At 37.9% G+C, this 15,684-nt stretch overlaps 1 protein-coding gene across 7 annotated transcripts; it reads right to left on the bottom strand.

Annotated features, from left to right (window-relative positions):
* Positions 1-707: 707 nt before the first annotated feature.
* Positions 708-15,627, bottom strand: vmp1 (vacuole membrane protein 1). Of its 7 annotated transcripts, none has more exons than XM_030151640.1 (12): positions 15,553-15,627; positions 14,869-14,969; positions 14,409-14,541; positions 14,155-14,245; positions 13,584-13,694; positions 8,597-8,764; positions 8,324-8,455; positions 6,663-6,743; positions 6,382-6,498; positions 4,463-4,524; positions 2,947-3,046; positions 708-1,749 (listed from the first exon to the last, which is right to left on the bottom strand). In XM_030151640.1, exons 2-12 carry the CDS (start codon positions 14,945-14,947, stop codon positions 1,606-1,608), a joined length of 1,218 nt encoding a protein of 405 aa, XP_030007500.1. In that variant the 5' UTR covers positions 14,948-14,969; positions 15,553-15,627; the 3' UTR covers positions 708-1,605. The 7 variants fall into 7 exon arrangements, with proteins under 7 accessions (XP_030007500.1, XP_030007501.1, XP_030007505.1 ...); XM_030151641.1 differs by having other exon boundaries at positions 15,465-15,578; XM_030151645.1 differs by having other exon boundaries at positions 14,869-14,964; positions 15,553-15,572.
* Between the last annotated feature and the right edge of the window lie 57 nt (positions 15,628-15,684).

Below are 15,684 nucleotides of genomic sequence, written 5' to 3'. Positions count from 1 at the left end.
ATGCAATTTATTGACTGACTACCATAATACACCAATTACACAAAAGTTGTATTTGACAGCTTAATAGTAGAGCATATTTGTAAAGTTGAAAATCAATCCAAAAAGACAAGTGCCAAGTATATTTGTTAACATGCTTTTTTATTATTCACATAATTTACATGATAGTATTTCCAAAGTCAGAGGATCGGTGTATCACCCTTGAAGGTAGGCGACTGTTTTCCGTAAACAGGTCAGCTGACACTCGGCCTCAAAGTGCTGTTGTAGACCCAACGCTTCAGTCAGCCTATAGACCGCTGTTGCCGTGCCAGTTTAACAGCCAACACCAGTCTGATAAGCTAGCTGACAGAGTGGGAAAGATGGTCCAGAGATGCAGATTTATGACGAAGATAAAAGGGGAGTTTCTTCATAATCTGGCTGGAGTCGGCCATTTGTCACTGGTGTTTCAGGACTGATCCTCAACATTGGGAGGATGATGTAAAATTGATGAAGTCGAATAAAATAACCATAAAACAAATTTACCTGAAATGATTCCTGCTCCAAAAGGACACTAAAAAGGTTCTAAAAAATAAACAGCTCAACTTCTATACAGTTCACTTACCTTAAAGATGATCATTTCTACAAAACGGTGCACATAATTTTTCATCCTGTCGCTTAAAAAAATTAATCCTGTTGTATAACAGAGCAAAAAAGAAACTCAGACTTGAAAAGAAGTGCCATGATTTACATTTTATATATGATCTGATCCAAGGTTCGACCTAAATGTACAGAATAGAAATGGGACTAATTAGCTGAGAGTACAATGTCACTTTACAAATGATATCACATTTTCTTTTTTGTTTTGGTTCAAGTTGACTTATGTCCATATAGACTAGTTGAATAGAAATACATCTGCGCATACTGTCAAAAAGATATTAAGATATTTACACAATGTGCAAACCATCAATACCACACTGTTAAGTCGATATTGCTTTTTTTTCACCCATTTTGAATTGACAAATTCATAAACAAAGACATATTGGTCTTGCTGTTTAACAGGACAAAAGAAAAAAACACGAGGAAACGTAAACCCTGAAAAGAAAGACCATCCATAGCAGTTGTCCTGGCAGCACACTGTACAAACAAATCAAGAACCATCCATACATCCATGTTACAAAATTAAATAAAAATCAAGTCTGTAAGTCAAGAGCTATAATCAACGGAAGTCAGAGCTTCCCGTCTTGCATAAGGCATAGCATCTGATGGGCACTGCCCATACACAGCAGTCACCACCAAACCGCTGCTTTACGTCTGAGGTCAATGAATGGGATTATTTAACGTTAAAGTAACATGTTAAGATCAGCAGTAGAACCAATCGCACTACACACCTAGAGTGAGATGAGAGGAAGAACTACAAAACCTGAAGAGGGACAGACAATAAACAGCACACACATCCTCAAAAACGCACACACACCAACAACAGTGCCTGGTTTTTTGAGCATTCAGCCTCTGAGAATGGATGAGGGTGAGGTTTGTTGTTACGTTGTGGGTGGCTGGAGCTGAGTGGAGGGCTCTCAGCAGCAGCAGAAACACAGTCAGTTGGATGTCTGCACCGCATCTGTCTCCTCATCACTTGGTTTTCTCCTCCGAGTGCCTCTGTTGCTGCAGCCGCTTGGCGTAGCTCTGAGCCATGGAGTTGACGATGGAAATGACAAAGTAGCAGACCATGACCAGCACCACCTTCTCAAACACCCATGACAGCCAGTTCTCATCCTGGAAAAGATGTATTAAGAATATCAGAATGTGGCCGAGAGGAAATGATCTCCAAAAAGTCAAATATCATTATACAGGAGTCTAATCTAAAATAGAATTAAGTTGATATGAACTAATTGCAGCTATATTAGTACTAGCATGTTAGCTCATAAATTAAGTTTAATATATAAAACAGATGCAATTTAAGAAAACCTGTTGCTGCTGCCACTAGCACTGTCTAGCATCTTAAATTGTTCTTTGTTGTAGTCAAATTGTATAAGAGTTATTAGGATACTTAACTAAAAGTGCTATTCTGGCAAGTAAAAGTTCTGTTTACTTAGCTAAAAGTATGTATTACCAGCAAAATGTGCTTTAAGTATTAAAAAAAAAAAAAAAAATGGTGATTGTGAAATTGTATGGTCTTGTCAGTGTTTCACTGTTATACATGATGAAGGTTGGGCTCATTTTATCTACTTTTTTTTATACACTGCTGGGTAGTTTAATCTACAGCAATACGTCATATTCTATAAGATCATCATATGTTTGTTGTATCACTATCCTGGGAGAACCATGCATCTGTACAGTTCACCTTTAATAAACTCAGAAAAACAGGCCTGTTTTCAGCTTTGAAATAAAACATTTTCCTGCTAACTAAAGAAGAGTTTTGAAGGGTTTATTTAGCTTAAATAGAAGGAGAATTGTTTGTTTACAAAGAAAGGCTTCGTCTTTCAGTTTAGGGTGAACATTTAGAGATGCATTGCTTTCACTGAACAGCAAGGATATGAAATATGCCCTCTGAAAAGTAAGTTAAGCTCTCAAGACAAATGTAGAGTAGTGAAAAACTAAAATGACTGCCTCAAAGATAAGGAGTATAAGTGCAAAGCTATTCTAAATGGAAATACTCAAGCAAAGGACAAGTACCACACATTTGTATTTAAGAACAGGAGTTGATGGTATATTTCACCACTTAAAACCAATTTGCTTTCAGCCTCAGAAATTTAGTATTAGGAACAACAGATGATAAATAATCCTTAAGATAATTCTGGTACATTTAAAGCAATGCTGATTAATTAAAGTATGCTGACCATGTCAAATTAACCAATAAATAAAAATGTTGGATTATGGTAAAAAAAAAAAAAAAAAAAAAACATCCAACCTGCTGCTGATGCTAATATATCCTGAGGACATAAACAAGGTACAAGAGTGTATAGTCCTTACCGCTGGTGCACTTCCTCCAGCATGGTGCAGCTTGTTCCTCTGTGCTTCCAGGTACTGACTGAAAGGCTTCTGGAGTGATGGTCCAATTCTGGGCACAGACCTGCCATCCACACAGAGAGGCAAAGAAAAAACAGAGGACAATAAATACTCACCCCTCAAGGATCCAAAGTCTTGTAAAGAAGAGAGCAGTGTATGCAGTCTGTTTCTTTCCCTCAGTGCTATCACAGGTCTGCACTTATCCACCATTCAAAAGTATCCACAGGCCTCATCCTACATGTGGGCCTTATCTCAGAGCTCCTCTGCTTGATAGTATAAGCAGGAGCAGCCCGCAGAGAGGAATGAAGCTGAAACTCCTCAACCCTCCCTTTATACCCCTTAGCTCTCTATAGGCGCCTGTGTCAGCCTCTTCAACCAGGAAATGAGTCGACATGATGTCATCACCTTTACCACCATTGCTGCCTTCTGGGTGGAAAGACATCTAATCAGGGCGTGTGCATGTCCTTATTAGGAAAGGTGGATGAGCTCACTTGGGGGCCAATCACAGAGTTTTATTAATTCATGTCATACACAGGCATTGGTACTGCATCCTTATCATTTGGTCAGATTGAGAGATATGAAAATTATCTTTAAACCATAAAACACACATCTCTCACTCAAGAACTTTCCCACTGCATGAGTTAATGTCACAACATAAACACAGACTTGACTAAGCAGTAAATAGAGACAATTTACTAAACAAACATAAAAAGGGAGCGGGGTAATAGCTCATATCACATACAACCTAACTCGTTTTGACTGACTCATTCCTGTTATCGGTCCCTACTTTACATGGAAGCAGATGCATGGATATCCTCACAAAGAAATTACCCAGAAAACATCCTGTATCTCTATTGATGCAACATTTGCAGCCATCACAGCGAGTCATCAAGGGCTGTTCAGATTTCATGGGAAAGAACCTTGAATTTTATTTTAATGAAGGAAAACAAGACACTCAAGATGACCATGATGTGAGATCTAAATATGGTCAAAAGAACTGGAAACATCTGCTGCATATAGGTGGTATGAAGAGTTAAAAACCCGTCAGCTCAACTGAAACTGTGCAGCTCCTACTCCCCTGTTAAGACTAAACTAAACCTTGCATTAATCAAACAATCAAAGAAACATTGATGGAGTTTCCTGCTTCATTGTTTAAACTTAACCTAGTGAGTCAGATCAACATGTTCGGATAGGACCTCACATGCCTGACCACCAGTGTTGCAAAGATTAACTGTGTGTGTGTGTGTGTGTGTGTGTGTGTGTGTGTGTGAGATACCTCTGTATGGAAAAATGCTTGATACATGTATGACAGTGAAAGCACTTATTCAGTCACGATCCACAATCAGCGGTCAAAATGAATGTGAAAAGGTTCACAAATGCATTTCTAGCCACAAAACCAATGGAAAGACAATGACTTCACCCTATATGTGATTAATTCAGTCTCTTTCTTTCTCATACACAAACACAGACAAGTACTTACCCGATGAGTGACACCATTTGCTCCACTATGTGCTTGCTGAAGGTAATGATTACAAAGAGTTTCTGTTGGAGGACAAAAGGAAGAGTAACAAGGTTAGAGCATGTTTATTTCTGCAAAATTAGAATGTTTATGTTGTACCCACGAATCACTACCAGAGTCAGGATAAACAGCTATGGAAATATTAGTAGACCACCTGTGACTCTAGAAATTCAGTATAACAGCTCTGAAAAATGACTTTTACGTAATCTGTTTTTGGAATGTTAATTGTTTCTAGATGTTTTTCAACTTCAGATTTTTTAAATTTTACACTTCTTTTTATTGATGAACCTGATTTTTTTTTTGTTTTCATTATTATTATTTATTTCATCATTATATTTTTGGGTAAACACTTCACGAATATTTGGCCAGATTTTTACACATTTGCACAAAATAAAAGCTAGATTATTTTACAAGTCACACAGATGTTGACTTCTTACTGCTTGTCACAGTGGATCAATAATTATTTCCAACACTGTACACTAACAATCATAGAATCAACATCATAACATACAATCTCCATACAAACACAAATCAACCAAGTTGAATGAACATTTAAATATTTCAGTTTCAGTTCTTTTTTCTTTTTGTCCATTAAAATACACAGATATATGCCCCATAGAAATATAAACATAATAACATAATGCAAAGTATGAACATAAATATGAAATGGGGACAAACAAAGAATGTGTACTGTATATGGCACATCTACATGTGTTTTAAGTGATATGAAGACAAAACTAAAGATTTACTAAAAGGAAGTGAAACTGACAGTTATCTAAAATAATTCTCAAATTCAAATGAGCTTTTTGGTCCACAGCTGTAGGAAATTAAGGCCACATTTGCCACTTTCCAGAAACACACTAATTAAAAAAAAAACCTAAAAACTAAAACCCGGCATCAAGCTAAATTTTGGGTAGTGAGGGTTTTTTCTGTGGTTTGCCAAACTCCATAGCGGGGGGCAAACCCACAATATTCTTCTCCGGTCCTGAAACCGATCGGCTTTGAACAGCATGACACATGGCCCCCCGGACAAATTCAGACAGGATGTCTGAATGTCCAAGGGGGTTTCAAGGTAGCAAAAAGGAAAAAAAGGACAAAGAGTCGCTCCCCTGCAGGCTATTACTGTCTGCTTAATTTCCTTCTCTCATGTCAACCTTCTCATGTCCACTCTACATCCTCCATAACCCCTGCTGCCCTGTCGGCCCCTTTGTCTGAGAGTTCTCATGGTGAGATCACTGGCTGGTACCACCAAGACATGGATCGGTTTAGTGTGTTAAACACTGAGCGACTCACTCACAAATGTCCGATCTTAGTCTAGTCCCATATTAGTCACTGGAGTGGCAGACTCAACAATATACTCAATACTTAACATGTTTTTTTGATGTGATGCATTTAAAAATATATTTTCTTAAAAGCCTTCTCCTCTGCTTTCATCTGGAGCCTGATGTCTGATTATATCCCACAGATCAAACCAGAACAAGTATTCCCCAGTGGAACAGAGGTCTGTCACAAAGAAGTAACCAAAACTGCACAATTAGGAGTTTCTCAAAGTCACCAACTCATCATCTAAGTACTGGGTTTCATCTGAGCACTCCCACATGTTCTAAAGTGGAGTGGATTGTTTAAAATGAATCAGTCAGCATTGCATCCTTTTTTCAAGAATGGATTTTTTGACGTTACATTGTGGACAAAGGAAAAGTTACAAAAGCAGAGACAGAACTGAAACAACATGAAACAAAGATGAGTCAGATTCAAAAGCCTTAACACAGCAACAACACAGTATGTGCCTGCATAGTTTATGTCAAATATGGAAAAACTTTGTGGTATTTCAGTGGTGTCATCTGAGGTCAACTGTTAGTTTGATTAGTTGTGCAACTGACCTGTATATGCATCTTAATGATGGCTTTCCCAATCAGGGTCGCCCCAAAGAAGGTCCAGAAAGGAACCAGGAAGTGTCCACAGGTTATTCCAGCCAGGTCAAAAAGGGGATTAGGGATCTAAAATACAGACATTAGAGAATCTTACTGATGCCTGAACAATTTCCAATCAATAACTCATTCAATCACTGACATACATAAAAATAAGAGAAGTTTAAAAAAAAAGCTATACATTTAAGTCTTTATTTAATAATGTAAAAATTTTAAAAATAAAGTCCACTTACTGAGGCACAAGCCAGGATCCCAAAGAATCCCACTTTCTGTACCATATGCTGGACTCCCAATTTTGCTCTAGTGACGAAGTCCTGCAAACAGATTCATAGATACAGATTTCATGTTTAGGAATTACTTTCCTAAAAAAATGTTTGTGGGACTTTCACAACTATGACTTTCAAAAACCATTAGTGTCCCCCCCGCATCATAAATCTTATACATACTATACATGGGTGTTCCTGAACACACAGTCATCCATGTCTTTTTTTTTTCTTAAAATAACCTTGTGGTATGTTTCACAGATGTGCGTCTCAAAACCAAACAGTGGTGTCTGAAATGTTATTACAAGGAACATAGACTCTTGGTTAAAGCACTGTGGTACAATAGCGGCTATTTCAGTGCAATGTAAGATTTTGGCAGTTTAGTTGTAAAGTGCTGAGGATCTTTTGATCCTATCACTGTCTCTGAGGAGACGAATGTCTGTGGTTTCATGGTGAAGATTACAGACGATGCAGGAGGGAGATTAAGTGAAAAAAAAAAACATTGGCATTTTACCAATATGGCTAAGGAGTTACAGAAAAGATGCAGTTAAGGTTAGATAGTGCAAATATTATTTCTTTTTTATGTTTCTATGTGACCTGCCCCAGTGAGATTTTATATCATTTTACAATAGTGCTTATGCCAAAGTTCATATTCATTTTTTTATTAAATAATAATAAATATCTACCCTTTAAGTGATGCAAATTCTTCAATATACAGAATAAATATCGATCCATACCCTAAAGTGACAATGCTATGAATCAACTCTTTCTTGTGTCCACATTAAATTAAATGATTCTCACTTCTCACGTGAGATCTTTGCTTTCTAAACATATAACAAATGCACGTGAGTATACATCCTGCATACCCTCTCATGATCAAAGACATGTGATCTGAGGTCGGCCTCCTTGGCCCATTCAGCTGAAAATCAGTGAAGTGAGAATAGGTGATGGAAACAATGCACACAAGTTTGTCTGATTTCTATTCTGCTGACTCAGCATCTGGTCTCCAGTCATGTGAACTCTGTTCCTGACAGGACTGTCTGTCATTCAAATTAGAGACCGGTGAATAGAAAAGAAAAGACGGAGGGAGGGAGGCAGAGAGAGCGAGGCCCGAGGGATGATTAAAGGGAGCTGTGCTCAGGGTGACTCACCCACCAACAGACAGATTTACTGGAAGTGCAAGGGGGAGTGGCTTCACTGAAGTCACATGACACAAGGAGACCAATCACTAAATAATGGCTCCGTGGTCATTTGGGCATTATGAAGGTGAATCCAAATCAGATGAGATAATAATATGCTGGGCAGAGTGAGAAAAAATGTAAACAGCTATTCAAATATGAAAACCAGCAGATGATACGATAGGTAGATTAGCTATTGTGTCAGTGAGTTATTATCAGTGAGGATGGAAATAAGTTCAATCGCGTTCATTACGTATAATTTTAGTCTACTATGCTTTGTGACTGTTCAGTACTTTTCTCACCTCTTGCCCTTTCCAAGAATGAAATCATTATCAAAAACATGTCTGGTTGGGCTTACTACTCTAAAAGATAAAATATGCGACATCTCAAAAAAATTAAAACTGGAATTGACCAAGGCAGCAGCCTTAATAACAGAGATCTTGAATTTCTAACCTGAGCACCCTCTGCTTGCTCCAGCATCTCCTCAAACTCTTCATAGTCTTCGTCATCTGGGTCAGCGCCGGACTGGCGTGCTGCTCGGGCCATGAAATATGGAGGCAGTTCTCCGATGGCAGTGCCCGCACCCTTAACACAATTTATAATATGCTGTGTAAACATTGTCTTAATTCAATATTATATGCACAGGCAATAGCAAAAATCTTACTACATTTTGTTTAATTCTGTTTCAGTTTTTTTAATTTTCCCCTTCTTTCCTCTAATACTCACCCACATACAAGCCTCCAGGCGAACCTTTGACATGATGGAGAAGAGGGAGATGCTTCCGTCTGCCCCTCCACCTTGGGGACACACAATCTGGTCTGGGTATGGTGGCTCTGGGAAGTCTGTGGAGCCACACTCGTATGCCGCCAGGGTTACTGACGCTATGTGAGGCCCCTAAGAATCAGGGAGACCAGCAGAGCATGGCTATTTTAGTGTATTAAATATTAATGACTGCAATACTTTCATCCATGTGTCATCAAAAAATTGCACACAGGCCATCATGCATGGAAATGTCGCATGAAACTCCAGGAAACTGAGAATGGGATAAACAATCCACATCCTCATTACTAAAATGGTAATATAATCTTTTTATTTTAATACTATAATGTAATGTGATAACAGTTTTCAGGGGGTTTCCTGAATCAAAACGAAGTGGAGGTGATACAGTAGCATCCTGATCATGTGTACCCTCCCTTCAGCTGCCTCAAACCTATTAGCAGTAGTGTCTTTTTGTAAGTAATAAAATTTATGATTATGCTTGAAAAAGACAACTATCACATTAACAATATGGCAATTAGTTTTACTATTGCATCACATGTAAGTGAGCAAAATCTGAAAATATGTCAAAGCTAGTGTGATTGCAGATTTACTGATTATATGTTTATCTCCATGCCTTTGGTTTATACAGACAAACATTTGGACATCTTGAATACATAAACAGATCAGCTTGGTAAACTCTTTGGCACCCTTCAAGAGTCTATTTCTACAAGGTCATAACTTACAGCACCACTACATCAGAGCAACAGTGCAACTGCATTTACAAATGATTCACTGAAACTTGCAGAATGTAAAAGGTTGTTAGAAAATGGTGTTTTCCCTAAACAAAAGTGGAGGTTGCCACCTTGTAATTGTCTACGTAGGAAAACGGGTGAGAGTCAACACTGTCAATATGTATGCAGCCAGATTTACAGATAATTCAACTAAATTGAACATTTCGGTGCAGGATGTGAAGAAACATGTGACCCAGACCGGGATACACAAACAGAAGCTGAGTCACACAGTCTCTGACAGGTAGGCAGGTCATCATTTATCAGTTTTAAGACTTCTGGTTAACTTCAGCCACCTGGTCTCCATAACAGTAAGCCCACCTGTAGCTACAACACAACAACTCTATTATGCCCGCTTAAAGTGATACAGGCACTGACAGCAGATGGACAGCACACAATTAGTCTGTGTTGACTGTAAGTGCCCAGCCCACTCTGACTGGAGGCTTCTTCAGTTTACACCACACAGTGTCTTTTCAAAACCAGACAGCTCATCTTTTAACACTCTTTTACATGACAAATCAGTGCTAACGAGAAGAAACCAAGTTGCAAATCCAAATTCTGATACAATGAATAACCCGACCACGCACTGAACCTTTTTGTTCACTGAAAGCATCTTTTCTTAGTGACCTCTCTGGAGAGTTTGTCATCATGGACCCATCATTTTCAGACTATGATGATTAAAAAATAAGGCAGCAAAAAGGAAGAAAGTCTTGAGAGCATTAAAGGTTATAGGAAATAATAGCATAGGGCACAAACAGTAGCTAAGGAAATACTAAGAAAATGAAATGGCAGAAAAAATTAGCTCAATGAATTTCATAGCAAACCTTACCCAACCCGGACTTTAAAGCAAAAATATGTTTATTTATTTATTAATGTTTTATAATTGTGGTGGTAAATGTGTTTTGTGAAGAACAGCAGCAATTGTTTGTACTTTTTAAATAATCTATTTTTTGAGGTAACATTTTGTAGTTGGATTAAAACATTAATAGTGACCTGGGCAGTATTATTCCAGATAAGTGAAATGCTGTAAGACTAGACAACAGACTGACATAGTGAAGGACTGACACACCATCTTTAGCTCCTAAAGGGGGGCGACTGAAGGAAACTTTAAGTGATGTATGTGCATGTCTAACCTAGTTTATTCACATTAGACCAATCCAGCACTTAGAAACTGAGCACTGACCGCCAGAAAATGATGATTAATGATGTGATCATACTGGTGAGTGAATCCCCTTTCCCATGAGCACAATGATCTCATTCTTTGCAGAGTTATGCATTAATTCTTCAGGATTGAGGTAAATCCACAGTGTTAGCTTTGCTGGTGGGGAATGCAGTTTTTCATTAAACTGAACACTGGGAGTTTCCTGTCCATTGCTGACATCAACACTGTGTAGGCATTAGTGATAGCGGTGTTGCTCTGTGAAAATGACGCTCCATGTGGATCATATAAAGAAGGATATGACTTCTCTGGGAAAATTTCAAGCCGGTTAAAAGGAGTTTGAGGATGCTTTGCTGCCTTTCTGCCACCCACGCCTTACACAGGATTAACAGCAACCTGAAGTGTGTTCTGAGTGAGAAACATGCCTTGACATCATGAGGTTGGGAGGGGTTAAAATGGGAACCAAAAAAAAACTGGAGACTCCTATAAGAGAAATAGGATGAAGAATGCCCGACTGTCCGAAGGCGAGAGACTTGGCTTGGAAAAAGAGAGGACGTTCCACTGACAAAAAATGTTTTTAACAGGTTTGACTGAGGGTTGTCCACCTCTCATCACATCCTCATCACCAATGAAGCTGACAGCATTTAGTGCACACCATTGGCTTCTGTATATATATTAAACATGTTGCAGTTTGTCTTCTGCGGGTTGGTATGACTTGTTTTTGTTCAATGTTGAATGTTTATGGATGTAGAGGTACAAGTAACAGTTCAGTATCATATCTCATGTGTCCTACATGTGCTTTTCAAAACGTTAAATCTAAATGGTAAGTGAAGAGAATTTTTTTTGATAAATACAAAATGTTAAGATAATATTATCTTTTGTCACAAGTTAATTACTTCCAAAGAAGTCTTGTAATAGCTTGTCTTTTTGCTGAGTCGTTTTCTGCCTTTTGTCTGCCAACAGAATTATGCTAAAACTACTCTACAAATTTTCATAAAACATGATGGGCAACAGGGTGTGGATAAAGGACAAACCCACAAACATATTAGTACTGAAGGCAAAGAGCCAAATCCTGAGAAGTTTTTTCTCCACTTTTCCAATATTTTTAGAAAGGGTGCTGGATTATGAGCTATGACAAAGTATTAACTGCATTGATTGATGGTTAGATGTATAGAAAGATGTACTTTATTCATCCCAAACTGGGAATTACAGTGCAGCAGCAGCAGCAGCAGCAGCATGACACACAATTGGGACAGTAGAACACAAGAGCAAACACAATATACATAATAAAATTGAAAAAGAAAGTGCAAAATGAAATGTAAAGGGCAGAGTGACCTTGTGTTTATGACCAAAGTTTAAGCATCAGACAGAGGTGACTTATTGTACAATGAATAACATGTGGCAGGAAAGGTTTCCTGTAACTGTCTGTTTGACAGCGGAGCTGTAACAATCTGTTAGAATTTATATCTGTTAAGACAATATTTTAAAAGCAGGGAGGTTTACACTATACAATCCCAATGCATAGATGTAACTGTGCTACCAGAGAAATTTGACAGTAAACAATATAATTGTGTTATTGGTTTTTATAGAGCTGCAAATACAGCTACTATACAATTAATAGGCCAGTGTAAAGAGAGTATGATTGATCTGATTATCCCATCAATTAATCTTATTAATTGTTTTTTACATCACTTAGAAGACAACAAAAATAGCAATTAGATAGGCATATGAAACCAGCAAAATAAAGCATGACTGATGTCCCTTTTATTGTTGATACATAACTGGTTTTCATTGGTTGTCAGTGATGCTGAAAAAGGCTTCTGAAACGTGTCCATTGTCCTATCCTGAACTTTGTTGAACATAAAAAATTGGCAAGTTACAAAAATTAACAAGCAACCAAACATAGGTTGTTCCCCGTGGTTCCACATGACGATGCCTGCTCTTGAAAAGAAACCTCCCTCCCACAGAGGAGAGGGGGAATGTGGTCATCAACCCAAGGTGAGACACACAAACATGCTCACTAAGAAAACACAAAATAGGCATGTGGCTACTATTAAGTGGAAGGCTGACAGTCTATTAAAACTCCTTCATGGAGCATCAGTATAAGTAACACACATCATCTTTCAAACGACATAAGGCAATGGTTTCATCTTTTCCCATTACTTCATTATAATGGAAAAAGCAAACTCAGCTGGAGCACATCTGCACTCAAAACAGAGGCCACATCATCAGCCTAAAACAGACGATGGCTCAGACTTTCATTCTCTCTCTCATTTTGTTAAATGCTCATTTTTAAGCCACAGCCAAGACAAATGACACACATTGGGTGACTCAGTCATAGGCTCAGATGACTTTGCACAGCTGGGTAACAAAGTGAGGTTAATGTAGTTCTCCCACAGAACAATAAAATATGACCGTGACACCACCCACTGGCAACTACAGGAACAGACATATAAGGTGTTTGCTAAATGCAAAACACTAAAGAGAGGATTTTACATAATTTCTAAGAAAAGTCAGTAGAGGACTGGATGTAAAACAACATCAACATCAAGACAAACAGTGTCTAAATAACAGATAAACATGCTTGCTTTACTCAGCATATGTCAGCATGTGCAGTGTGTGTGTGTGTCTTTACAGCAATTATCTTTCTTTGGCTTTTTCACCGTTGAGATATGGGCTTACTGAAAAATTATGCAATGTCCCATCACAACTTTTGTTTTGTCACCTTTGTCTTTTAAAAATCTTCCAAGCGTCTTTGTGCTGTTGCTTATTTCATAATTGTACATCACATCCCAGCCATTACTGGTGGTCTTGTGCTTGCGCATCTTTCTATGTGCCCTACTGAAAAGACAGTTTTATCCAAACAATGCAGGCCTGGTACATTTCTTACCTATGATGAGGAGTTGCTGTTAAAATATTACTTTCTGATAGTGTGTTTAATTTCTCTGTACTAAAATACGCCGGGAAATGGATAGTGTGTAGAAAAAATAAAGAAAGGTTCTCCTACCAGATACAGAAGGAAGGTGTGCAAACCAGTCCCGAGGCCAACGGAGGACAATATCCCAAGGCCTACCCAGTAGGCACACCATAGAAATTTCTTCTCCAGGTATCTGACATACTACAATGAAGAAGTAAATTAAACATTTTAAGAAAAAGGACACAGAACATGGTTATTAAAATCACAATTGATTTTCAAGGAAAATTTAGAGAATAATTCTGTGTTTAATAGGAAAAATTTTAATGTATTTTTTAAAGATATTCAGTGCTCTTATTTTTTAAAACCATTTCTACTATTTTTAACAAAATTCATAAACACGAGGAGAGAAAATTTTGAAATATGGTAGTCTTTTCTCTAAGGCCACTGCACCATAGAACTTGTCGAGAGAATATTGCCAATTTCTTGCATGATAAGGGTTACTTTAGAATGTAGATGTTATCACATTTTCATCAACGCCCTCCTGAAAAACCCTTTCGGACAGAAGACTGACTTATCTTTAACCTTTAAACAGTCCTGTGATGGAACAATTCAGATAATCATTAACAACACAAAGAAAAAAAAAAAAAAAATCCTGTCTTACTTGTTGGTGTGCCCCCTCAGTGGAGTAGGCGAAGGAAAAGAGAGAACATAGAACCAAAACTAAGAACACTGCACCTCGTCGTTGCCAAAGCCTAAACAGGAGGGCAAGGGAACAGATATGTAATAAAGGAAAAACATACATATTCTTTGTCATGCCTTATATATGTATTTAAGGGTTTATTTATCGGCTTTGCAAAAAACAGAACAAACAAAAAATGTAAACACAACAAATAGTAAACCTATTAGAACTCTTACTTAAGCGTCCATTCCTTTAGCTTAATGAAGGTCTCCAGAAGGAAATAATGTAATGTAGTGACAGGTCTCTTCCATAAGACTAGAGAAAGGCGCTCCTCCTTATCTTTCTGCCGCCTCTCTCTTATTGACGAGTCTGGAGAACACAGAGAATTGTAGTTATTCTGAGATAAAGTTATATTTGTGTCTACATTAACTATTGTGTCCTCTTGTTCTGATAATGCTATATCTATGACATGTGTGCTCATGTTCTGCTGTATGGCATACTTCAGCTATTACAAATGAAAGCTACCCTAAGATGAATCAGCCTGAGCATTTATATGACATGACCAAACCATGAGGTGGAAGTTATCACAGTGTGCCATCAGTGGTTGCACAACTCAAACATTCTCAGGAAATTTTGGACATGAGTGTTGACTTCTTTACTGTGAATTTAGAGCTCAAAAGATCAACACAAACTAACCTGTAGACTTGCCATTCTGCTTGTCTTTAGCTCCTGAACGTTTCTGAGGCTGTTCACAGCTGGCTCCATTGGCTGCCATGTCAATAAATGATTATCCTGTCCTAAGACGAAAAGGAGTTAACACAGTGATAACAATCTGGTGTTTGTCATTCAGAAAGCTTCTTGTTTCACTTCCGACTGAGAAAAATATGACAACAAAATCAAAATTAAACTATTTCCAAAGTCCTTATCAGAGGTTCTTGAGTAAAATATTGACGATAAACTGTCAGAGCAAGAAACGCTAAAATGCCGGGGCTAACTCACATTTCAATGACAGTGTGATTGGAAAAATGTTAATCATACAAGAGAATAAAAAAAGATTACCGATTGCTCCACTGTAATATTGTTATCTGTAAGTAAACTGAAATAACCGCTGTTCAGTAGGTCAGTCTGTAATAAGATATGATCATCATCCACATCACCCCACATGCTAACCGGTTAGCCAACATGCTAGAGGCTAAGCTAATAAGGCTGGAATCCACTACAGGAAATTACAGGTTTTAAAGTCAATTATTAATCACCTTATTCCTCGTTAAAAATGTAAAATCATTCCTCGCCTCTCAGCTCTTATGTACATACGACAACTTACAATAAACAGCTCAATAAAGAGGGTTGTTTGTTAAAATCAAGGATCTTTGGCCGTACCTCCTGCCTGTCCTCTTCACCCGGAAGTTAATTTTAGACGTATCAAAGTAAAGGCAGTGTCGGGAATATAACTTGAAAGTTTCCTAAGACAGTTGTAGTCGATTGAAGACGGTGAAATTAAAACCGTTTTTT

The sequence above is a fragment of the Sphaeramia orbicularis genome, chromosome 13 (genome assembly GCF_902148855.1).
Source record: "Sphaeramia orbicularis chromosome 13, fSphaOr1.1, whole genome shotgun sequence".
NCBI lineage: Eukaryota > Metazoa > Chordata > Actinopteri > Kurtiformes > Apogonidae > Sphaeramia > Sphaeramia orbicularis.
This window is presented reverse-complemented; position numbering and strand designations above follow the sequence as displayed.